Source organism: Sinocyclocheilus anshuiensis, unplaced genomic scaffold (genome assembly GCF_001515605.1).
Source record: "Sinocyclocheilus anshuiensis isolate Anshui unplaced genomic scaffold, SAMN03320099.WGS_v1.1 scaffold544, whole genome shotgun sequence".
NCBI lineage: Eukaryota > Metazoa > Chordata > Actinopteri > Cypriniformes > Cyprinidae > Sinocyclocheilus > Sinocyclocheilus anshuiensis.
The window spans coordinates 592727-619828 of NW_015555763.1; the positions used below are offsets into that span (position 1 = coordinate 592727).

Sequence of the window (27102 nt, forward strand, 5' to 3'; positions counted from 1 at the left end):
TAATAGAAAGTTCAAAAGAGCAGTGTTTATTTGAAATAAAAAAAAATCATACATAAATTTACAGTGTTTACTGTCACGTTTGATCAATTTAATGCATACTTGCTGAATTAAAGAATTAATTTATTTGAAAAAAAAAATCTTACTGACTTAAACATCTCGATCTAAACTGTAAGGCTGATGATACACGGGGCAACTTTTTAAGCAAAGTTACAGTGTTGGCGTCAATGGGCAATCTAAAGTATCCAGATAGAAATTTGTTGCCCATTCTCAATGGTAAAGTGCCTAAGCAACATCGCTCGGCAACATTGCTCAAAAATGTATTATCACCTTAAGTGTCACCTTAAGTATCAAATTTAACTTTAAAAATGCAAAATACACATAAGTAAGCTGTGGTTAAATAGATATTTTGATGATCGTGCTCAGCCAGGAAGAACAGATCATATTGTTAATGAGTGCAGAGTTTAATTTGCTTCAAATTAAATCATTCAAAACATTGTAATAGCAACACCCTGTCAATCTCCCAGAATAACCAAGCAACCACATTATGACTAGGGCAACTAAGCAACCACATAGCAACACCCTAGCAACCACATTACAACACCCTAGCAATCTCACAGAATACCCTAACAACCACATAGCAACAGCTTAGAAACCACCCCGAGTGCCCATAGCAACCATGAGAAAAAGATCTCTATCCAATCAGGTATCTGATATAAAGTGCATCCTTACAAAAATGTGAGAGAATAATTGGTCGGTCTTGCTTGAATATAGGTGAAGGTGTTTATGAGCATGTTGTGTGTGTAGTTTTTATTAGTCTGGTCTTTTGTGCTGACACAAGAGTTTTCTTCACATTCTGAGCCAATGTCCTGATCTCACTGGCTTACAGCAACAACTGAACCTGTGGCTCTGCATTGGCCGAGGTGACGCTGACCTTCTTGCTATCAAATGACCACAGAAACCATCTTTGCTTATTTCAGTCGATGACATAACATCGTCCTTGATCAACACAGCAAATGTCTGAATCTTGGAGTGTAAGTCAGTTCACATATTGCTTTCAGTGGAAACTAAGAAGCATTTTCACATCAAGTGCCCTTGAAAATCAGCAGTTCCTCTTCACATGCCTCACTCAGGCATATTGTGCGTGGGTCTCGTTGATTTGGAATCGAGCCAAGATGTAGAGCCCTTGCAAGCCCTTGATGGATTTTATCACCAAATTCACACACAGCTACCCTAGTAACCATAACCAGGTCATATAAGAGTCAGGCACATGGGTTTTTGTTGTGTGTAATAACTAGAGAATATAACTCAGATAATAACTCAGATTCTCTTGCATATCCATGTTTATTTTCACCCACCCAGTAATAAATCAATAAGTTAAGAGAGACTGTTTGGTACACTGCCTTAGGAGGCCTATTGCTTTCATAAAATGGTAGAAATTTATTAATTATAATAATCACTTAATGATGATAATCCACCAAGTAACATAGTCCATTACCCTAACTACAGACTGTTTATGAAGCAATGTAGCAACTTGAAAGTTCACCACAAGTTTAAATATCAGCTATTTTACAGTTTACAGGAAAAACAGTAAATTTAAATGTACTGTAAAAGCCTTTCTGAGAAAGCACTTTAAATAGTAAAAATACACTTGATTTGTGTGTGCTATGCACTTGCTAAGGTGTTCTGAGTGGTTTTCAGAGCGTTGCTATGCAGTTACTAGGGTGCTCTGGGTGCTTGCAAGGGTGTTGCCAGACAGTTGCTTACAAAAAAAAACTTTATACTTAGTATTTTATCTTGTTTTCCATTAGAAATGTCTAAAGATTCTTAATATAATTGAGTTTATGCTTGGAAAAAAAAATCTGCCACTGAGGTCGGAAAAATAAACTTAATTCAAAGGGAAAACAAGATTATTTTTCGGACCCCACTGGCAATAATTAACTTAATAAAAAAAAAAAACAAGACTTAATATCTTAAATCATTTTGCTTCTCAAGTAAAAAGTATCTTGATTTAAGAATGTTTTTATATAGTAATAGTACACATCTCAATAAACCGCATGCTTGAGGTGCAGTAATGTTCGCTTGTCTGTCAATTGCTTATAACCAGTGGGAATTATGGTATATTTCTTTCTTTCCTATTATGATCATCTGTGCGCCGTAATGTGACACTAGATGACATCATGCAGGCATAGCTGATTCATAAAACCTGTTTCAGGAAATATCTGGATTACGATACATTCTGTAAGCAGCATTTTTACATTATGATCAGTACATATTGACTGCTCCTCTGATTTATACTTGTAAATCTGTCCAACTGTCCTGCATGTTTGTTTTCACCAGTGATATGTGGGCAGAGGCTGTTAACCTGGTGACTGCAGACACTGGACTGAGTGGGTCCATTGTGTGAACCGCAGCATGCAGGACGAATGATAAAGGCTGTTGTGCAGGTGTGGGCTGGCCTCATGTGACTCGCTCACTTGCTGAAGTACCCTCTCTTTCCTCTACTGTTGCTAGGGGACTCTTTTTTTGGATTCTCTCTAATCATCCATGTTTTTGCTGTCAGTGCGATGGCTGCTTTGATTAAAGGTGATAGAACAGCCTAACCTTTTCAACTACTATTATGTCTCTTATGAATACATGAATATGAGAGTGATTGCAGTGAATATTTATTTGCATTTGTTAAGACTGTTCAATCAGAGGAAATGGAATAAACATTAAGATGGAAGATTCTGATTCGAGATTTAATAGTTAATAATAATGAAACCTTTCTGACTTAAAAATACTGAGGATTTTGCTCTGCTGATCTTCAGTGCAAAGAATGCAAAAGTATCATGCAGCAAATGTATTTTAAATAGGGATGCACCAATATGTAAAATTTTGTCCAAATGATAACAGATAATTATTTATTCTTTGAAGCAGCTAACCAATGTACATTAGCCGAAAATCTAACTTTCTAATAAATGAAGGGATAAAGAAAAAAAAAGTTGTTTCTTTAGTCATGTCTTATCTTTCATTTGGACACCAATTGGCAGCCAGAACTGCCACTGATTTCCCCTTCAAAAAAGAAGAAAAAAAAAGAGCATGATGCCCTTGCACATTTGAGCTAGTTTTTTTGTACCTTATACATTATACATACAGAGCAAACCCTGTCTACGAACCCATTCCTCATTAAAGTTCAAATGCTTTCTTCCTTTTCCTTCCTGTCTCTTGTGGTATACTACATTTTTATGTCTGTCTGGCATTTTCGCACAGCGACACACAATAGCTGAAACGTCTTTGAGGGAGTCCACACACTGCCAGAGTTTTGTTCACAATCCCCATTCTGTCTCATTATAGTCCTATTAATTTCTATTGTATCAGCACGAGTGCAGCATTACAATCCCAGCTGGACTATGGTTTGTATATCGGCGCAAGTCATTAAGAGATGTTTCTTCGAATGCAATTTGCCATATGTTCTTTGGGTATACAGTGAGTGAAAAACAATATTGCGTTATGTGAGGTATATTCATTTAGCTGTTGTTCATCTCTTCAGGCTAGTGTTTAATAGGCATTTCTGTTGGCCCTCCAGCTGCTTTGCATGAATAAGTTTGTCTTCTCCAGTTAATGTTTTGCCTGGGACATGGGGAGGAGGAGAGCTAGAATTTCTGTGTGTTTATATATGTGTGTTTCAGGACTGGTAGTGCTGGAAACCACTAAACACAATAGGATCAGTCAGGCAGAAAGTTTTTAGCATTTTAGGGGGCTGTACCCCAATCTCATTATGAGTGTGCCCTTTAGCTGAGCCAGGGTGAGCCAACGGAATACACAACATCAAACCAGGAAAAAGACAAGCAAAGCAGCTCTAGAAGCAGTAGCTACAACTAGTGTAAGGAACCAAGATGTCTGTTTTTGTAAATATTGGAGCCAAATGATGTTCGTTTCAGTTAACAGTTCTTTCATGCACATTCTTTTGCCAATGCAGACAAAACACTTTATTAAAATATTATGACAATGCTTCCGATACTACTATCTGGTTGGTACCGCAAAACTGCTACTTTATCTACAGTGCATTACATTAAGAATTTTTTTTTTTGTTATGGGTTTTTGTTATTTTGTACTGTTTAATATGTAGTTGCCTCTAAAAGACAGTGAAGGGTCATTAAAAAATTGGCATGAAAATGAAAGTTGATGTTAATTCATCTGTGCATTAAAATTTTTTTTTTTATCAGAATGTCATAACTCAATCTTCTGGTGAAACAACAGACTTCTCACTGGTGACGTATGCCGGACTTCTCCAATCATTTAGAATGCTTAAATCCCACTCCTTTCTTATAATCTGTTTCACTCAGATGTTTCATCATGACTTTAAACACACCATTAGCAAGAACTAGATTTTTTTGAGAGGAACCAGAACCTAAACCAGATTCATTAAATATGTTCCAATGTTACAGATGAAAAGTACACAAAGCTGCAATTTAGAAATATATTTTGCACAATATTTACTCAAATTCACCCCCAATCAAAATGGTCTATTGGGAAAGTAAAATTAGAATAAGAATCAGTAAATTAGAATCTGACATAAGGGGGATCTACCAAATCTGTTTTTTAGTGGACAAGGGGCAATTAACATTTTTACCACTGCTGTAAAATTGCTCTAACAAACTATTACAGAATACTTCAGATTTTTGTAGCCAATTCTTATTCATAAAGTGCATAAAAACAGGGAGCGACATTTGCTGTGCTACTGAGTGGTCGTCACGCTCTATATGATGGTAGCCACGTTGGATCAGTGTCAATGCATCATGGCCATCTGTGTGTTATCTGAGTGTGCTATGATGAACAGAGGGCTCTAATTTACAGCACTACTGATTGGCATGCCTGGCTTGGTAAATATCAGGTTTAAATGTCCTTTTCTCAAGAAACCCAACTTGAAGGTCTGAAAACTACTCAATATGTCTTCTCTGGTCCAAAGGCTCATGACAATGTCAAAGACATACAGTGAAATCACAAACCCACAGCTGTGAGTCGTGTGCACTGAATCTAAATTGAGTTCTGACCAACCTCACGTGTGAAAATGCTGAGTGGCCATTCACAGTTCATTAGAAAGGAAAAAAGGAGAGCGAGAAAGAGAAAGAAACTTACACTTGCTTCGACACTAATGAAATACTGCAGCAGTGAGCCCTTAAATAGGAGCTTGGTGGGTGACCACCACCTTAATCTCTGCTGAATGCTCTAGGATGCTTTTCAAACTCGTCCTGGGCCCCCCAGCTCAAAAGAAAAAGGACAGAGCGAAAGGAGGAGTGGCAGGGGCTGCAGCGGTGTAGAGAAACACAATAGGCTGATTGTCAGTGATCCATAGTGTATGGCACGGATCCAAGTTGGTTATACCTCCACAGCAGTAAAGGCAAGGTGAGAGAGACTTAAACCTATGCAATGCGACAGAGAGACATGCTCTATAGCTAGAGACGTGAGGGGAGGAGAGACGCACAATTGATGAAGGTGGATGCAGAGAGAGAGAGAGAGAGAGAGAGAGAGAGTACAACTCAAACAGCAACTGAATATCCTCTGGGGTGGGCTACTGTGTGTGAGAGAGAGTGATAGAGAAAGAGAGAGAGATAGAAGAGGAGGGGGAGTGTTGCGTGCTGTGCCAGTCAGCGTAAAATAAGTAAAGAGAGAGTGTCGTATGGGCAGTGGTGGGTTTTTCCCCCCTTTCTCTTCCTCACACTCATTCGCTCCGATGGTAAACTAATACATCCTTACGCGCACATCTCTCAGGGGATCGATCACCCATCACAATGGTGTTTATCGCGACCACTCTTAAATCTGTCATTAAGTACTTCAAAAACAAGGGTAAGCTCCTCTCATCATGTACTCTGCCCGTTCTGGTTTATTTTATTGCTTGTGCAGCTCAAGGTCAAGTAGACTCAAGTAGTTTGGGGTGTGGGGTTATTCATCACTGCTGCTGTGGGTTGCATGCATCTGATTCGGAGCGATGTGCTACATTTGTTTGTGAGTTTCCTTTTATAGCAGGGCACTGGTCTCCTTATAGTGACCTTGTTCTGCAACTTTAAGTGAAGTTTATTGGTGATGTAATGCTGTGATGCCTATTTCGGTCATTTTTAATATATTCTACCTTAAGTGTTCACCAAATAATGCAGATTATATGTATGTGTGTATATGTGTAGATTATTATATACAGTATAAAAACTCATTGTTGTAAATGTACATCTAATTTTAGATTACATCTGTTCTGCACTTGTTTACACATTTGAATTAGCCTTAGGATATTTTACAACAGAGCCATTGATGTTTTGCACAAGTGAATTCTACCTTCATGTGTTTTGAACTCATGACCTAGTACTCTCTTATGACCTCTTGCACTTGAGGAAACTCTTATAGTGAATAATCTATAATCACTGACATACGTTTTGTATGGAAAAAAATGCATTGATAAGACTGACCTGGTTAATCTTACACAGAGAGCCTTGGCATAATCGATCGTTTAATGTGGGTTGTCAAGGCACCAGCCAGAGACAAGTATGTCTCCAGTGTCTTTAGACGCAGTGGTGCAGAAGTGTTAGATTGGCCCGGCCCCTCGTGCAGTTTTTCATGTGTTCTCTCTGAGGGAGCCTAAGAGACCGTACATGACTGCAGCTCCCAAATCTCGTGTGCCCAGCGGCAGCAGCCACAGGCGGAGTTTTCCTTTCTGTCTGAATTATATCTCCTCATGCTGACATCTGGATTGAGTTGATTAGAATTTAAACTAATCTTAAAATTCTGGCTAATACCAATAAGCCAGTAATTATTTTGTTGTTATGTCCAATATTATAATTGCACTAATATAATTGTACTGTTTTATGTATAGTATATAAGTAAATAAAGACACAATACACAAAAAAATAAACAAAATAATTAAATGCTAATTAAGGGAACTTAGTCAAAATTATAAATGAAAATATGAAGGCTGAATTTTCATTTTGAGATTTACTAATATTAGTATTTATTGAAGGTTAACTTTGAGTGTTAAATGATGTCAAAGGTAATTTATATGTACAACTAAAAAACAAATATCACTATTATCAGCAATGTACCTGTACTGTATAATTATGCACCCCTAAATAGTCCTAAAAGACAATGTTACTCAGGTTTTTTCATTGAAAAGACGCACATTTCTAGTCACATATGTTGTGTCCTTAATGGGCGTCTTAACTATCTGAACCAACATTTCCATGGTTAACTACTGTAGCTTCACCACAAAGAACTTCCTGCCCATAGTCTACCAGTTTAACCGACACTAATGAGCATAAACCAACCTGGACCATCAATGGAAGCTCATTCTGGACAAAGCTGGTCTTTCAGCAGGGTAGAGCAACACAAAAGTATAGTGCACTTTAATTTAATGTCTCCCATTTGTTATTTACAAAAAAGACACTGTAAATATTTTTATATATACCATTTTCATCAGTCTACCTGTAAACCTAAGCAGCTGCAATGCACTTTTACACAAACCACTGACCTTCTTCCTTTAAACATGTTGAATTTGAATGTGTCCTTGTTTCTTATAGCGGTGTCCAGTCTAGATGAGGAGAGCAAGTGGTCGGTGCACTACACAGCCCCCTGGCACCAACAGGAGAATGTCTTCCTGCCAGGATCCAGACCAGCCTGCGTCGAGGACCTTCACCGTCAGGCCAAAGTCAACCTGAAAACAGCCCTCAGAGGTCAGAGACAAAAACTACACTACTTTTTTCTCTTTATTTTTTTAAAATGCAAAACACAATTATAATCTCAACAGTACAAGCAGTGATTCATTAGAAGATAAGATTCATCATAATTGCTTCATATAATCAGCAAATACAAAATGCACTGCAGAAGGATATGTGATTTCTGTGTTACAGACCACTGACCATTATAATGAAGATAACATTACCACTGTGCAGAAAGTTCCCTTGCACAACCATTTTACCCTGTAATGAAGCAGATCATTTTGACAGTATACTGCCTGTGATGCAAATGTTATAACCCTGCTTCAACTCCACAAAATAGCTATTTAGGCATTGTTTTAGGTCTGTGTTTTGTAATCCCGGTCCTGCAGACCCATAGCACTGCACATCTTGTATGTCTCTCTTATGCCGCTCATATACTACACGATTGTCAGATCAAGGCTGTTTTGGGTATCATAAAGTTGCTGTGGATTGCACATTACACGATGGATCAGTGACTGGGGGTCATACATTACGCAATATTTCACTAGGAAGAATCCCCAACAAGTCTGTCTCATTTACAAAACGTATACATGAGATACACATAAACGCATTGCCCTGTCTCTTACTCTCTCGTTAGCTGTAGGTTGTCGCCAATGTCATTTCCAGCCAAAACACATTTCACAATGCAACACTCTGAATTGCAGACAGGTCCAGATATTTAGCCTGCTAAATATTTCTCAGGCATAGGCAACGCATTGGTGCTTCACTCAGATCGCATCTTTGATAATTCACACTATGTGACTGTCACTCACATGAAGGAGCACAGATTTGCCTCAGATTTTGGGCTTTCATCTGTGATCTCCAAAAAAGCATGTCAGCAAGTGAAAATCGGGCCTAAAATCATGTAGTGTAGGCTATACCTGGCATTAGCTGAGTTCTAATGAGCTGATGATCTGAATCAAGTGTGTTAATAATAAAGACATAAAAATGTGCACTGTTGTGGACTGAAAACCAATGCTTTAGATTACTGTAATGAAACATTTCTAAAATCTTTTGAAAGCCAACTTATTGCCAGTTAATGTTACTTCAATAAAGTTTTTGACAATAGTAACAATACATTTGAAAAAGAAGCATTAGTAGGGATACATTAGTAGGGAGGGTCGGCAGGAAATGGTCATTTTCCACTTTCAAATGCAATCTGACTGCAAAACTGCAAAAAGTTCTTGCACAGGAGCACAGAACACAAATTGTCTATATATATACTGTAAACAAATGCATGTCCTCCACAAAATTAGACACACAATTTTGGAGAGATGTTTGAAATAGTGGTTAAAAATATGAACCAATTACCAAATGATTCCATGAAGTACCACCATACACATGAACACTTAATGTCTATGTCCATTTGTTCCACTTGGAAATATTTGACATAATGGAAGTAAAATGGATCGTGAATGATGTTTCCTGTCGACTTTACGCTCTCTGTTTCTGAATCTTCCTGGTTTTGTGTCTTTGCCTGTTTTCTGGTTCATGTTACCTTGTATCAATACACTCGCCACAGGGATTTTTAAATACCTTCCCAAACCAGCTTCAGTAGAGCCTAATGGCATATGTCCTCGTCATTTGACCTTCTGCTGCACTTGGGTATATTATCTTATACCAGTGAACAACATCACTTCCCTTTGTATCTGGAAACCAGATACATGTTACTTTGATGACTCCTCTTAAATTCTCTCATTTTACCTTGCTATTTCCTAAATAACTAGTCATCCAAGGTGCTCTGGAATCCTAATATACCAGTGTGTGTTTGTGAGATGTCTTGGCTCCAGCCGGGGCAGCAGGTGGCACACCAAATGTCTGTTTTCCCCTTTTTCCCAATGAGCTTTGGCAGGGTCATGGCTGTTGTCTGTCTATTTGTTATAATCATGAATTATATATATATATTTTAATCTAATTTGCATTCATTGACCACCCACATCACAGCTTTTGAATGTTTTTCCTCTCACTCTATGAATCACAATGTGGCAATTAAGAGTCGACTGCAGGCACTGCAGCTGTACAACAATCAATTTTTATTGACAATATAGGTTTTGATAACTGATTGGTAACCTTGCAACAATCAGTTACTATCATCCATTGATACCTTCACCCTCATGTCATTCCAAATCTTTAAAACATTCTTCCTTCCAATGAAGATCAACACAAAATGAGATGTTTTGCTAGATGTTCATACAACAGAGGAAAGTCATTCCACTTTATGACTTAAAGGTGAATAAATGATTGCAGAACTTTAATTTTTGCCTGATCTATTCCTTTAACCCCTTCTTAGATGGTAGACGAAGCTGCTTTTAAAAACATAAAGTACTTGTTATGGGCAGTAAACTGTTTTTGTCCATGCTGCCTGCAGTAAGATGAGAAGTGAGAGGTAAAGTGAAAGGTTTGAAGTTAAGTCCTCTTAAAGATTAAATCCCTCACACATGCTCTCGGTCTCACTCTTTGTCTATCCTTCATTCTTTGAGCTACTAACATATTAACCTGTATGAGCCTCTACTCACTAATCACAGCTCAAAATGCACAGCTAATTATAATTATTGACTCCAGTAGAGTTTTTACTGATTAGCATGCTGTGAAGTAATATTATAAGCCTCTTTAAACACACCAACACTTTTATATTCTACATTAATGTGCTTCTGATTATATGCAGTGTGAGAAACACAAAGCTTATTTCTGGTTTCAGTGATGATTCGCTGTGCTTTCAAATTCATGTAATCTAAGTGAGCCTCTTGCCTCTGTCCAGCATATGTGTAAGACATATATATTAATATATACATTAAGAATGCAGGCCAAGCTGTTCCTACTAGCATATATATGTTGTTTGCAGGCTTGCTGACATTGCAGGTTTGTGTTACTGAACTGTCTAGTCACCTGGTCAGTGCCATATGCAGTACACATTTAAAGGGATAGTTCACCCAAAAATGAAAATTCTGTCATAATTTACTCACCCTCAAGTAGTTTCAAACCTGTATGAATGTCTTTGTTCTGCAGAACACAAAGGAAGATATTCTGAAGAATGTGGGAAACAGAGCAGTTCTGGGGCACCATTGACTTCCATAGTATTTTTTTCTCCTACTATGGAAGTCAATGGTGCCCCAAAACAGCCTGGTTACAAACTTTCTTCAAAATATCTCCCTTTCTGTTCGGCAGAACAAAGAAATTTATACGGGTTTGGAACTACTTGAGGGTGAGTAAATGATGACAGAATTTTCATTTTTGGGTGAACTATCCCTTTAAGATTATTACCATCCTCTATGCATTATTAATATCTTCTACTCTCATTCTTATGTTGAACAGAGTTTTACATTGGATTCATATTTATTTACAGCATGTAGTGACTGAAATGGGATTTGTTTGCCATGAAAAAAACTATCAGTTTATATCCTGTAGTAATCCGTTTTTCTCACTAGGCCTTCTTAAGTGAAAATACAGAAAGCGGATGTAGGACTGAAGCATTGCTTTGCTTACATTTTATAGACTACAAGACAGTAAACAGCTGAGATGTTGTGCATTTTGTGCAAACTGCAAGCTACGCTGGATAAGGTGCCACATCTTATCATGAGATACTGCAGAAAGATCAGGTGATTACATTGAGCTCTGCAAAAAGACAGACGAGAGAGAGCGAGAAATGGAGAGAGAGAATAGCTAATAGTGTTTCTCAGAAGGCACTCATAATGAAGGTGCCAGAGGAGGTGATCAGCTGAAAGAAATGGAAATGTCAGTGGCATTAGGTGGAGGCGAAGACCCCCACTCTGCAGGCCATCCATAACCCAACAGCCAGTTCTGACATTTTCAGGTTGAACTACAGTAAAAACAGACACTACTCTTTTATTTGGCTGGATGTCTTAGTGACAGAAATCTATCTATGTATCATTATATCTATCGTTGTATCTATCATTCTTTCATTCCTAGAGCATAAGCCCACTACTGTCTTTCATTGTGTAATTGCCCTCTGCACTGAGGGCAAAAGGACACTGGCTCTGCAGCTGTTCAGTAATCTGCTGAGTGTGATACAAGAGTCATTAGCCTTTATGTGAAATATCTTCTCTGCAGTGTGCTTATCACGATGCATTCTATGCTGGCTAAAAATACTTTAATCATTCTCATTTGTTCTCAAAAACAGTTATGTGTTTCATTTATTTAAATTCTGTTGATGAGTAGTCCTTCCACTTATAGAACATGTGCACTGCAGCTGTTTTTTTACTTTGCTTTTTATTGCTTCATTTAGTTCTCCACAGGGTGATTTTTGCCTGAAAAAAATAAATATTTGATTTTATAGCCTGTTTGATTAATACAATTTTTCTTTGAACTGCATGTGCAGTGTACAACAATGTAGCATGAATTGATGTTTACATTCTTGCTATAGGCCTGTGATCTGTGTTTAGTAGTCTTTACATACTCATTAACACAACAAATTGTTATTTGATTGGATGGTTATGCTTACCTTTCCAGAGTGCGACAAGCTCAGGAAAGATGGATTCCACAGCTCCCAGTACTACTCCCAAAGCCCTGCATTATCTGCAACCAGCCTTTGTGAAAATGTACACCTGGATGAGGAGAAGACAGAGAAGAAAAAGAAGGTAAACCTAACCTAACACTAACTGAAACACAGTACTTCTCTTTACATTCACATACATGCTGTTGCTAGAGAAAAAAACAACTTTAATTTTGTTTGGCTATGCAATATGTCATGCCATTTATAATCAATTTCACCATATTATCACCAAAATCCTGTCAGTGGAAATGGCTTTTAATTATGTAGTCCAAGAATTGATTAAATGTTATATTGTATTATAATGAAATCTATTAAATGCTCATATGTTCATGAAACAGACAACGGCCTTTTTTTCCTAAATACTTTAAATGAACTCATGATTTGGGTCACTTGTTTTGCACTGCCCACTAGTGGCTGTATGCATGCTAGCAGTGAAGTATAGCACTATAATAAATGAGTAGAACTAGAAAATATTTGTTCCACATTCTGTAATCCTAAATAAAGGTAATGTCTCACTTTACTTTATGTTGATTTGTTCTTTTATTTTCAAATTTTCTTTCCTCTCACCAAGCGGTTTAAAGTCCTAGACTGCCTATCACAGTCTTGCCTCTCTCTCTGCTGTCATTTGAGACCTTGGAAAAGAAAGGTACAGCTTTTGCTGCAGTTGCTAGTCAGTGGTAGCGCTGTACATTGTGAAGGGTGGTTTCAGATCCTAACAAGTCCTCATTGCATCTTCATACAAAACCTACTAGTGCTAGTCACCCGCCGTGAGTGTGTTTTCACCTCAAAGACTTAGTCAAGTATGGTAGATTACACAAATTAGACATTAATACATAATTAGATTGTGTATTTCCCTCAAGCAATCTTGCAAATTTATCAGAACTGGTTATGCAAAGCAGAACAATAGAATCCAATTAGTTTTTGCCAAAAAAAAAAATAAAATAACATAAAAGATTATCGAGACACATTATGGTTGAATACACTGACTGTAACACTGATCTCAAATTAGCATGAATAATTTAGTAGCTCTCCTCCATTCAGGGCTCCCCTGGGCTTATTGCTCAGAGAAATATTTCAGTCACCCGACGTTACTGGAGGGAAATGCACTCCAAGAATCTTTTTTACTTTGCTCATTTTGAAAAGCACTTAAGTGATTTATCAGTAGAAATGACGAAATATCAGACAATGCCTATCACTGGGCATTGGCTAGGCTATCATTCACTGAAGCCTGACCTCATTAAATCAGCCTGTTTGTGTTGTGTCCAGGCTTCAGAGTCACCTAATGAAGAGGAGAAGCTTGTGTACTCGATGCCGCCTCAGACCCCTCTGCTGGAACATGACCCGGACATCCAGAGAAGCTGGACCAGCTGTCTACCTTTGCCCACTCCTGAGGAGAAGATGAGACTACAGGCCCAGTTGGTGGCCACTAATATCATTCCCATCAACATTACAGGTACATCCATTGTTAAATCATGAAATATCACTTGAAGCTTGAAGTTTTTAGAGCAGTGGCCTTAACTTCTCTGTGGTTAATCACATTTTTTTTTACTAAACAGTTAATGTGGACATTGGGTTAATAATAATTTCAGTGGGTTCCTCTAATTATTTCAGTTCTTTTCAGCTACAATTAGGGCTGCAACAATATTAAAAACTCTGGCCAATTAGCCAATAATCATTTTCATGTTATAATTGTTATAATTTTCATGTTATAATAAGTAAAATAGATATTAATTTCAGATCTGCTCAAAATTACATTTAACAGTGTTATTAAATTATTAGTGTGAGCATAAGATGATGACAAAGGTAATCTAAATGTAAAAATAGGGAAAATGAGCATGTACAATTAAATAGCCAATATTGACACAAATAATAATAATAATACATTTATTTTATATAGCGCCTTCAAAAGTATACATATATATATATATATATATATACCCAATATGGACAAAAACTGATCAATTAAAAGAAATCTGTCTGTATTATTTGTAGATATATCATGCATTTTGTTTGGTGATATTACGTGCATCCCTAACTGCAGTGTAGTGTTGTGCTCAGTCTTAGCATGAGGCATGCTATTAATAAGCAATGGTTTTGTGTTTTGACATCTTTAGGTGAGAACTTTGACCGTCAGGCCAGCTTCCGTCGCTCCGCAGCAAACACTGATACCATAATACGAAGACCCAAGAGGGTGCAAAGAAGAAAGACGATAACAGGAGCTCTTGATAACATCCAGACTGAACTAGGTATGATTCCTATTCACTGTTGCAGTCCTATACAGTACTTTGCACCCCTCTCAAACAATTTAAAGTTGCACTCAGTAATTTTTTAGCATTCAGTAATTAGAAGTTTTATACATGAAGGAATGAAGAGTACTTTAATTAAATAAATATATATCCCCAAACCAAAAATCTGTCCAGTCATATCAGTAGTCTAATAAAAGCTGTTTTATTTTACATTGAGTGTCACCTCCTAGGGCTGCCATGACCCATTGTTGGACATTTTTGTTGGTGGAAATGCATTAATCTGACTGCTAATATAGCATTTGTGCAATGGCATTGGTAATTAAAAAAGTTTTCTTTTTCAGCATGATATTGCATTTAGGCCACTAGGTGTCGGTGTAGTCCAAGATGACTGCCATGTTAACGCCAACTAAAGATACAATTACTGAATGCATCTTTAATACATGTGGAAGCTTAAGTTAGATAGTATATACTTTTAAATCTGAATTATTATTTAATTGATTTTAGTGAATTATTATTTATTTTACTGATTATTTTTTATATTTTACTATATTCTGTATATTTTTTTTAAATATTTTAACTACAATTATTTTTGATAACTATAAAATCATTAGGAAAGACAATCAAGGGCAAACATACACCTTATATCTATAATTCCCATTCCTTATTGTCTTACAGCAGATAAAGAACAAGATGACAGTATTCACTCGATGTGTGTGGCAGATCAGTACTCCACCCTCAGTCGAGTGGGCAGCGTAAACTCCACCCTGAGACGCTCAGACACCCGTGACTCCAGCTGCCAAACAGAAGAGGTGAAGATTGTTCCTCCCTCAGTACGCAGAATCAGAGCACAAAGAGGCCACGGAATTGCCGCCCAAATGGCCAGCATCTCCTCCTCAAGCAGCATTTCCACCATGAGTGACTGTAATGGAAGTAGCTACACTCGGCTTAATGACAGTGGTCAGAGCTTTCACAGTTTGCCACGACAAGGCTGTCACATCCAACATCAACACTGTGAACCAAAGTACAACAGCTCCCCCTACAGGATGAATTATGGCTCTACAAGCTCCTTGTCCTACCAGTTTGACATGCAGCATGGTTCCTCATCATCACTGCATATGCTGTCCGATTCCAGAAGCAGTACATTAAACAGCCCCGAGCTTGCTGAAAATCCAAATGACCAAGGCTCTGACCAAAATAATAGCCCAAGCTTGTTCAGTCTCAGTGGTGCACTACAGAACTCCATTCTTTACGGACACAAAAGGACAGAGGATAACCAGATGCAATCACCTCATTCCTCAGCCCAGTTGCTTAATACTGCTGATGCCTTGTTGTCGGCTGTCTCCTCCTGTTACGAATCCACAACCTCCCTCTGTACCGGGATCCATACAGAGACTGAGTCCCAGTGCAGCACACTTGATGGCAGAAACTGCAGCAGTCATAACTGTGTCCGCAGGAATTCCAACTTCTCGGAGAGCAGCAATCAAAGCTGCAGCACTCTAACCACTGACCAGTGGACGTATGATGTATCTTCAAAGGACAATGTCACCTCAAGTTGCTCCTCACCTGTCAGCCATATATACAACAGTGAGGAACATTCTCCCAGCAAGACGGACTCAAGCTCATTGTTCTCTGTTGACAACGAAGGTTACTACACCTCCATGCGTCTGGACTCTGGTTTAAAGTCACATAGTCATGGCTCCATCAATAAAGCAGGAGATGCAAAGCACAGTTTATATGAGTGCAAGGACCACCACAGTCAAGGGGATAATGCAAGTCTGCACAGCAACCGCTCCCTGACTCACAGCATTTCCCTGCGGAAAGCCAAGAAGCCCCCACTCCCTCCAGCGAGGACTGATTCATTAAGGCGCAAACCTCAGAGGAAGCCTTATCAAAATGGCTCAGTCCTTAGTGAGCAGTTGATCTGCAGCCTCCAACAATCCTTAGAGCTTAACCTAAAAACTCATAGTGCATCTTGCTCTGAACAGGCACCCTGCAGTGGGTTTGAAGACCCTTGGGTACTTCGACCCAGAAGCCAGAGCACCACAAGTGCAGCAAGCAGAGGGATGTCTGCACCAGCTGCTTTTTGTCCGGTCACACCTACACACAGTGATTGCAGCAGTCAGCGCTCAGATTATGCAGAGTCGTGGGACTTCTACGTGGATTACCAAAGTCCACGGTCTGACCAGGATCTCTCCTCCCAAATCACAAGATCTGATAGTGCTGAGGAGAATCAAGTAAACATGGCCAATGCATCCTACAACATCGGATTTCCATCGTCCCACTGCAACAGTAGTGGGATTCAGTCAAAACTGGCCTCATCACCTGACAAGGTTCATCGTCTGACATCACCATCAAGTGGTTATTCAAGTCAGTCCAACACTCCAACTGCAGGCACCCCAGTTACTTCTCTAATAACAGCAAAATCTCCTGCAGGGAGGCCAAAACCAAAAGTGCCCGAAAGAAAGTCCTCCCTGCGGTCTTCTGTGTCGTCCTCCTCTACATCCTTGTCCTCTAACACCTCAGATTCCATCAGAAACATACTGCTACCTCCACCTCTACCTGATATGACCATTACATCATGTGGATCAACCAGCCCCACTTACTGCTCTCCAACAGCAGCTATGGTAGAATCAACCTCACCTCTTCCTCTTCTACCTGACTTGGAAGAGAGACATAATTTACTTTCAGATTCATCCACAACATCTGAAAAGTGTGCCTGTATTGATTTCCCCCCTCCCCCACCAAAGGTTTTTGAATCTCTGTCAAGAAATGAAGGTACAAATAGTCCTCCACCTCCTTCACTTCTTCCTCCCAAACCTGCACTGTTCATTCTATCTCCTCCTCCTCCACCTCCTCCATCATTACCTGAGATGAGTCTTCAGACAGCAGCCATTTTGAACACAGAGAGTTGTCTTACACTTAAGAAGGCTGTGGAAATTGAAAAAGCACTAAACATCAACCACACTGGAGAGCAAGAAAAGACTCAGAGACCAATAATCACTGCCCAAGCTCTTCAGATGGTGCAGCTACGACCTGTCAAGCTCAAGCAAATAGAAGATATTTTTACAGCAGTCAGTTTTGATGATTTTGATGACCAAGCACACAACCATTTTGAAACAAACTCAGGAAAGTCCCTGGAAAGTGAGACTACAGCGCAAACAGTGAATGCTATCTGTGTTAGTCAGTCCGAAAATGGCACGGATACATCTGAACATGAATATTTAGTGAACAAATTTATACAAGATTTTCCTGAGGCATCAAATGGTTCTTTACCTCCTGGCCCAGATGAACATGTCAGCAATACTGGGCAGAATGTTTCAGTGCAACTTTCTGAGACATCTCCAGTTTTATCTTCCCATGAGCTTCTGCAATGCACAAACTCCTCAGCTTCTCCTCAAAGTTCTCAGCTGAAACAGAAGCCTCCTATATCACCTAAGAAGCCCAATCTTTCCCTTATTATACCACCCATCATACACCTACCTGTCTCTAATGGACTCAAGCTTCAACAGTTTCATGATGCAGAAAAGACACTTGAGTCAGGGCAAATGAATGGCACAACCTTGACAAACACAGTTAATTTGCAAGCAATTTCTTTAGACTTTGAAATGGAGGAGGAGAGTGACTCAGACTCTTCAACCCCTGTGGTCAAAAGCAGACTGTCTCTCAGCAGTGAGTTGTCATCAAGCAGTCTGCAAGAGCTGAAACTCTCTGATCTCATTCTTAATGAGCATGACCTCGGCCTGAGTGACAAAGACTTTAGACTCTGTGATGATAAAAGTACATCAGATGATGGTTCAAGCAGCAGCTCTGGATCCATCAGCTTTAAAGAGGATGAACATGAGGAAAATGGTAAGGGCTTTTTTATTACCGCCTAAAAGTGAGAAAGTTTCTGTGTATGGAGGATCACTCTAGTGTGCAGAATAAATGATTGTGCCATTTGATCATGCATTCAAATTTACGCTTTACATCCATCTGCAAAGCTGCATTTTTTTTTCCATGAATTATTAAATAATATTGTTTTTATTAGGTTATGGATCAGAAAGCGCTCTGTATTTCCTAGCCTCAATGATCATTATCACTTTCCTTCTCCCAAAAAAGTTAAAAGTAAATTGGTTTAAAGGGGTCTTATGATGTTGCTAAAAAGAACATTATTTTGTGTATTTGGTGTAATGAAATGTGTTTATGCGGTTTAAGGTTAAAAAAACACATTATTTTCCACATACTGTACATTATTGTTTCTCCTCTATGCCCCACCTTTCTGAAACGCGTCGATTTTTACAAAACTCATCGGTCTGAAAAGCGAGGTGTGCTCTGATTGGCCAGCTATCCAGTGCGTTGTGATTGGCCGAATACCTCAATAATGTTTTTTGAACCTTAAACCGCATAAACACATTTCATTACACCAAATACACTAAATAATGTTCTTTTTAGCAACATCATATGACCCCTTTAATATACTTCTATCAACACACCTCCAACCCTCCCATGCATCCCCCCTTGTGAGTGAAGGCAGTGGATGTTCTTCATTACCACCCACACAGGTCTTGTTTTACATGCTGCAGGATTGACTGCAACTCTATGATTCTTTTTATCTGTTACATAACTAGTTACCCTTGAATGAGCTAAGAAAGTTGAATGAGAGCCCTTGAGTGTATGATGGTTAGCGGGTTTAGACTATAATATTCTCAAGCCACTGCAGTGCTCACTAAAGTGCAGTTATTGCACAACAGCAGGACTACCAAAGGAGTGTGAATAATTTAAGGAGCAGAAAATGTCTGTTGCCACATGGGTTTTGTGCCTTTCTGATTTTCAGTCAGTGTAGGCTCAGTCTCCATTGTTTCTTCTCACTTTGAGAGGTAAGCTGAGTGTTTATGTGTGGGTTGTAGGTGCCGTGTTTGACTCGAGCACTGAAAGCGCATCTAGCGCTAACACTAACGGAGAGGCTGTGGAGGAGATGGTGACGCCTGTCCGTCCCCGTACTACAGAGGACCTCTTTGCTGCCATTCATAGGTAATGTGATGTTTTCATTTATTTAGTTCGTAAAGCCTGCATTATGCATAAGAAGTAAAAATGTTATTTGGATAAATATAAGCATAAAAACTACTGCGCTTAAAAAGGCAATGCAGGTTAAAAGGTTTACAAGATCATAATATGTATGATCACAATGGATAATTTACTTTGTGTATATATGAATATACAGTATATACAGTATAATAAAAAAAGCTTCAAACTGTTAGTTAGTTTCTCTTGCACAACTCAACATGAATGAAAGTTTTATACATTTGCATAAAAAGTATTATTGTGTTATATTTGTATTGACCTGTATAAACACCGGACATAGTTTATTCAGGAAGTGTCAGAATATTTAATCCTCACTCATTCTGTTGTCCCAATTCATTTCAAGAAGATTAGTGAACAGATCATCAAAAAGAACTTTGTTTTTGTCTAATAAACAGGGTTGAGCAAACTTCAGAATTTTAGCTGAACTGGCTAATAATTACAGGAAGAGGATTTAACTGTCTTTTTTTCCTCATAAAGACAAGTTTGGCCATCAAACTGATTTTTATTTATGCCACAGAACATCTCAAAATAAATATTAGTCCATATAGTGTGTGTGTTTATAGATGTTATGTTTATGGGTTATTCATACTGAAAAACTAAATGCATTATTAAAAACTATACTTTTAGTCAACTCTATGTACAATTACAGTAATTATTACATTTGAATTCAGCTTTAATACTTCTTTAAATTAAAATTAAATTTTAATGGTGCACAACCCTGACAACAGATGAATCAGTCTGTGAATCAGTCTATTCATTCTCTCATCAGAATCAATATGAAATGAATAATAATACATTTATAATACATTTAATAATACAATATATTTTTAAGAAATAATAAATTAATATAGAAATGTTCAATTTATACAAACAAATTTTTACATTTATTTGTTTGTGTGGTGCATCAAAGTTCTATAGAATGTCTTTTAGTATCTCTTTGTATTGAAATATTATTAATTTATAATATCCATGACCCTGGTATTTTGGATGGTCTGGACAACGTTTATTATACCGACTTTTATGACAATCTTTTAAACATTCAATTTTAATGTTATTAGAGTTGTATCATGTGTTCATGCGTTTGTGTTGAATCGTTTGTCTAAATGTGTCGTCTGGAGCAGTCTATGTAGACAGAACATGAACATCCAATTACAGGTGGGGATTGGACTGGTAAGTAATCAAGTCATTGGCTGGTGTTGTCTCCCTGTAGTTTGGCTAGGGTCAGATTACACCCATAATCCAGTAGCTCCAGTAAGAATCCCCAAGCTCTGCTTCACAGTGTTTGTATTGTGGTGTAACACATTTAGTTAGGTTAAAAGTTAAATGGACTGTGTATTTCAACCAACCTGAAAGTAAGCAAACACAGAGCTGGGAAGATTATTCTGGTATGACTGTCATAGTGTTTTAGGACAGAACTAAAAAGCACATGATGCACTGTTATTCTTAGAACTTTTGTCATTATTAATTTCTGTGAATAAAAGTTTAATGCCTAGAAAGAGCTAACATCCAAGTGCTCCGATTAAACAGCCTTAAGGGAACATGATGTCCTGAATCTTAAGGAAACATGGCGTATTGTAGCCATTTAAGAAAGTGTATTTTTTATTTTATATTATTTATGTTTAAATATTATTTGTTTGTGTTTTGTTTAGTTCAATTTGTTATTAAGAAAGAAAATTGCAAACGTCATAAGGACGGCAGTATGCCGGAAGAAAGGAAGTGGGTCAGACATAATTTTTTGACCACTTCATACGTTTTTGTTTGTAGAATCCCTTTTTTGGAACGAGTTTCGTTTGGTATAATCTGTATCTGTATCTTAATTGTAATTTGTTTTTTGTTGGTCAATTATTTACCTAAATAAACAAGAAGAAGGAATAAATGTTTCGTGGAATGAAGTGCGTTCAAGACAAAGTCCGCTACCATGCTTCTGCGGCCAAAACAAAGGCCAAAACAAGGCGATAGATGTGGAAGTATTTAAATGCAAAGTTATTTTCTAAGGGTATAGCAGAATACAAAAATGATTTATCATAACTCATACAAGATAATAAAAGCAATAAAGTAGTAGTATCTAGTTCTGTAGTATCTAGTAGACAGTAGTAGTATCTTTCTTTTTAATCTTTAAATATGAAATGCACAATTTCTATCATCTGAATTGTGAAAATGACTGTTTTCAAACAGGTCTCCCAAGTACTCCCTCTGTCTGCCATTGGATGAACATCTAATAGTCCCGCCCCTTAAACCTGTTTAAACTAGTGGTCGACCGATATTGGTTTTTTGACAGCCGATGCTGATATCTTGGAAAGCAGGGGGACCGATAGCCGATATAAAGCCGATATAATTTGTTTTTAATTTGAATTAATATTTAAGAAATTTGAAATCATTTGACAATGGTGCTCAGGCGCTGCCGCTCTCAGCGCCGTCAAAATAAAAGACCCGCCTCGAACACATTGGCCAAGCAGAAAAACGTATCGGCCGATGCCGATATTTGAAAAATGCCAAATATCGGCCGATATATCGGCCTTGGCGATATATCGGTCGACCACTAGTTTAAACCCACATTTGTCAAGCTATGCAAACCTACTTTTCTGTGCATAGTAAACTGGAGCAGGAAAAACTTATAATTATAACATCAAAAAATGTACACACTTCACCTCTACCAAGACCTCATAGTGTCCTTGGCATTTAATGTTATCTGATAACATTCAAAACTGATAATCTTCAAACCTAAAATTCATTATAACGTTGAATCCCTTCTAAATCAATTTCCCCAAAATTTTTATCTAAGTAGAGAGAGGCATCAGTTTACAGTCCTATAACAAATGAGAGTCACACTTTCACTTATTTATAGATACAAAATGGAAATTTTACACTCATGGTATCAACAACATCAACAGCAAGACATGCAGTAACCATGCCAAAGGCTGACCTGAGAACCTGTCCTGCTGTCTGTTAATTCACAGGTCAAAGAGGAAGGTCCTGGGCCGTGGAGACTCTGAAGAGGAACGTTGCCGTAACTTCCTCCCTTCCCCACCTGTCACTCCAACAGGCTCTTGCCCCAGCCTAACTTCCTTGCCACGTCAGACTGGCTCCATTCAGCGCAACCTGCGGCGCTCATCCACGAGCAATGACAGTTTTAAAGCTTTGCTTCTCAAGAAGGGCAGCCGCTCAGAGTCCAGCTTCCGCATGTCAGCCGCTGAGATTCTCAAATGCACAGACCCTCGTTTTCAGAGGGCTAATTCAGAGCATACACAATCTGATGGACTGTGCACATCTCCAACAAGCAGCAGGAGAGCACATGAAGAGTGGGTACGTACGGAGGGAGCCTTGCCCTGTCTTACCGCTGGACTAACAACCCTAAAATATGGGCGTTCACGCACACCACCTTCTGCAGCCAGCAGCCGGTACAACAGCCATAGCCACATTCCCAGTGGGACAATGACTGCCATCTGCGAAAAAGAGGGAGAGATGGTCGAGTCTACAGATTGCTGCATTAGCGCTGAGAGTCATTTAGCCCTGCCCATATCCTCCAGCAGCATGGTCTGTGCTCAAGGCAGCACTTAGGGCTGTCAACTCAACCCTAACGGCTTGTAAAAGATAGCTGTCCATTCAGTATGAAGACCGTAGAGGTCTAAACTCTGGCTGGAAGGCCATGCTCGTGCTGGCCGATAGCATTCCCCAAAGAATAAGGGAGACGAAGGAATGGGGAAAGTTTCTGTAATTCTGTAACCGTAGTTTTGCTCTTTTCCGTGAGTGAAAGCTTCTTTCATAAAATATTAGTGTTCTCAAAAAATGTGATATTAACAGAGGGTTACTGGTTTTGATGAATCGAATGTTCTTAGCTCGCTGTATGCAGGTTAGGAGAATAAGGAAATGTACATTACCTTCTTGGTGGTAAGTTGAGGGATGAATGAATGGAAGCAGAACGTCATTGAGGGATTTTGTATTGAATGGTCCATGCTGATGTGTTTCTGCCTCTGTGACAATTGAAGCACCCAACCAAAGTGAGCACTTAAACTCTAAATTCACAGAACCCACATCCAGATCACATTCGTGGAAGAGGTGGTGTCAATTAAGTATTGGCACTGACTGTATGGTTACGGTGAAGTTGCTAAAGAATGAGTGTGGAGATGACATGGAGATTTTAAGAAGTGCTTAGAGAGACTGATTTAAAATATGTATATTTTACGCACCTTTACATTTTTCATTTCTTTTCAGTTGTGTCTAACAATCTTCAGTTAGAGCAATGAGAGAGATGGGACTCTATCTTAACAGAACGTTATTCAGTTAATGCAAGCCAATTTAAACTAACTAAAATAGATTTTATCTGTTTACAGTTAGACAATAATAATAGTTCTCTATACTTTAACAGTGTAAATAATCCAGCCTTTACAAAAAATAGTTACCAACCATTCTGTTTCATTTATAGAAACTCAAAGTGTCTATTTAGGTCTATTTATTCTTTAAAAGCTGAGAAATTTCTTGCATTTGTCTGTCTCACATTTGCCCAGTATGTCAATTTGTACATTTTTATATTTCTTATTTACAAAGGGAGGTACCGTTTAGTCTGTTTACTAGTACTACGTACACCTGAATGTTCTTCTTCCCATAGTACTGAACACCAGCAGAATGGTCGTAGAGAAATGGTAAAAGGCCATGTGAGATGCAAGTGCTTCTGTGAAAGAAATAAAATATGGCATTAATCATAAACAATCACTTGTTTTCTGTGAAATACCTGCATATTATTTCTGATCTACTTTATCAGAGCTTTATATTTACAGCAGAGACTACAGTAGGATGACACACTCCATTGACGTAATAAAGGTTAATCACATCTGATTGCCATTAACCTTGCTGAGATTTAACTGAGATTTAAGTTCTTGCCTGGCCAAATATAGGACAATCTACATTCTGCTCCAGCACAAAAATGTCCACATTGCTGCAATGATGTTAGTAGTTTGCTGTGATGCTGTTTTTAATCATTAAACTACTGTATAACTACATAAAACCTGTGAAATTGCTATATGAATGGCCAGAGTATGAAACAGTGAGTTTTTAATATGGATTACCAATTAAATAATTTATTTATTTGCACTTTAATTGCACTTTAGCACATTAAACTGCATTTCAGCACTTCTCCAAATGTCAGTACATGTGGGCTGTTGGCCAGTGATGCAAATAAGCCGCAGACATGTAGACATGTGATCTCTTACGCAATTAAATCTGCCTTTGGATGAAACACCCTTAGTCCTCAGACAGAGCGATCACTGATGTTGATGGATGCGGAGCAACTGAATCAGGGGTGTTTAATACATTTTAACAGGCAGACGTTTATTCTATTAGTAGCAAGGGAGATTTAATAATATTGCTTAAACACAATTTTATTGGCTATACATATAGGCCTATTTGCACACCTGAGTTTTCAACCTGACAAGACCCTATACTAACAGGTAAGTTACTGTGCTGTACTAACTTTAACTTTACAAACTGAGTATTTACATGTCTTAGCAATCCAAATAAGGGAGTAGCTTTAAAACAGCTAAATTCAATAGCGCAATTATCAACTTTTACTTTTAAAGTTACTTCTTTTCAGGTAAGATTTCTTAATGTAATTGGTAATGATGCCTTTGAGCACTTGAGAAAGCTCTATCTATGAGATTTGCCCAGACCAAAACATTTGTTAGGCCTACTCTGCAAAACTTTTTCAATATTTGCTTTTAAATATAAAACATTTATATTATATTATAAAACATCTTAACATCTTATACTTACATACATAAATAGTTACAAGCCAAAGTGAAAAGACTTAAGCATTTGATCTCTCATTATTTTAGACATGTTTTTAGAGTTAGCAAGGTTAAGGCCCGCACATGGGAAGATTTAAATTGTGTCCTCATCCATCTGTAGGCTAAGCTAATTCCCTATAAATAATACACAGTCAAATGAAATCTCAAATGTTATTGTTTGAAATAACAGTCATCAGAACTGTCAACAGTTCATTTTTTGCAGCGAACAACACAAGTGCATGTGACTATTTTTTATTTAATTTTTTTTACTACCTTTTAGCTTTTTCGAATCAAGTCCACGATTCTTTTTCTTTATTTTTTTTTGGTCACATAGGACTGCCATAAAAGTAATAGCCTAGTTTCCATTCAGATGAAGTAGCGATTTAAACAAAAAAAATAAAATAAATAAATTCTCCAATCTAAAATGACCGAACTACATCAGAGGATTAAAGTAACCCATTCCTTGAAATGCGTAATTTCCACTGATCTATATATATGAATGAAAAAGTATTTTAAAATACTTTAAAATATAATTTATTGCTGTGATTAAAGCTGAATTTTCAGCATCATTAGTCTTCAGTGTCACATGATCCTTCAGAAATCATTCTAAATGGATGCGGAGCAACTGAATCAGGGGTGTTTAATACATTTTAACAGGCAGACGTTTATTCTATTAGTAGCAAGGGAGATTTAATAATATTGCTTAAACACAATTTTATTGGCTATACATATAGGCCTATTTGCACACCTGAGTTTTCAACCTGACAAGACCCTATACTAACAGGTAAGTTACTGTGCTGTACTAACTTTAACTTTACAAACTGAGTATTTACATGTCTTAGCAATCCAAATAAGGGAGTAGCTTTAAAACAGCTAAATTCAATAGCGCAATTATCAACTTTTACTTTTAAAGTTACTTCTTTTCAGGTAAGATTTCTTAATGTAATTGGTAATGATGCCTTTGAGCACTTGAGAAAGCTCTATCTATGAGATTTGCCCAGACCAAAACATTTGTTAGGCCTACTCTGCAAAACTTTTTCAATATTTGCTTTTAAATATAAAACATTTATATTATATTATAAAACATCTTAACATCTTATACTTACATACATAAATAGTTACAAGCCAAAGTGAAAAGACTTAAGCATTTGATCTCTCATTATTTTAGACATGTTTTTAGAGTTAGCAAGGTTAAGGCCCGCACATGGGAAGATTTAAATTGTGTCCTCATCCATCTGTAGGCTAAGCTAATTCCCTATAAATAATACACAGTCAAATGAAATCTCAAATGTTATTGTTTGAAATAACAGTCATCAGAACTGTCAACAGTTCATTTTTTGCAGCGAACAACACAAGTGCATGTGACTATTTTTTATTTAATTTTTTTTACTACCTTTTAGCTTTTTCGAATCAAGTCCACGATTCTTTTTCTTTATTTTTTTTTGGTCACATAGGACTGCCATAAAAGTAATAGCCTAGTTTCCATTCAGATGAAGTAGCGATTTAAACAAAAAAAATAAAATAAATAAATTCTCCAATCTAAAATGACCGAACTACATCAGAGGATTAAAGTAACCCATTCCTTGAAATGCGTAATTTCCACTGATCTATATATATGAATGAAAAAGTATTTTAAAATACTTTAAAATATAATTTATTGCTGTGATTAAAGCTGAATTTTCAGCATCATTAGTCTTCAGTGTCACATGATCCTTCAGAAATCATTCTAAACAAGCTTTATTATCAATGTTGGAAACAGTTTTGCTGCTTCATGTTTTTTGGAACCT

The 27102-nt window shown here is 37.7% G+C and overlaps 1 protein-coding gene across 12 annotated transcripts in view; it reads left to right on the forward strand.

Annotated features, from left to right (window-relative positions):
- The window catches only part of LOC107674080 (NHS-like protein 1), a 50736-nt gene extending 26512 nt beyond the window's left edge, over window positions 1-24224 (forward strand). For 5 of the 12 annotated variants that reach the window (XM_016467942.1, XM_016467945.1, XM_016467947.1 and 2 more), the window contains 8 exons: window positions 7542-7694; window positions 12186-12313; window positions 12800-12874; window positions 13495-13681; window positions 14343-14474; window positions 15150-18323; window positions 19361-19484; window positions 22493-24224. In XM_016467942.1, coding sequence (XP_016323428.1) covers window positions 7542-7694; window positions 12186-12313; window positions 12800-12874; window positions 13495-13681; window positions 14343-14474; window positions 15150-18323; window positions 19361-19484; window positions 22493-23093 — 4574 coding nt within the window. In that variant the 3' untranslated portion in view covers window positions 23094-24224. Of the gene's footprint in view, window positions 1-5640; window positions 5827-7541; window positions 7695-12185; window positions 12314-12799; window positions 12875-13494; window positions 13682-14342; window positions 14475-15149; window positions 18324-19360; window positions 19485-20656; window positions 20706-21710; window positions 21822-22492 lie in introns of those variants that run through there. The other 7 variants (XM_016467949.1, XM_016467951.1, XM_016467950.1 and 4 more) reach the window with 7 other exon arrangements.
- Window positions 24225-27102: the final 2878 nt, after the last annotated feature.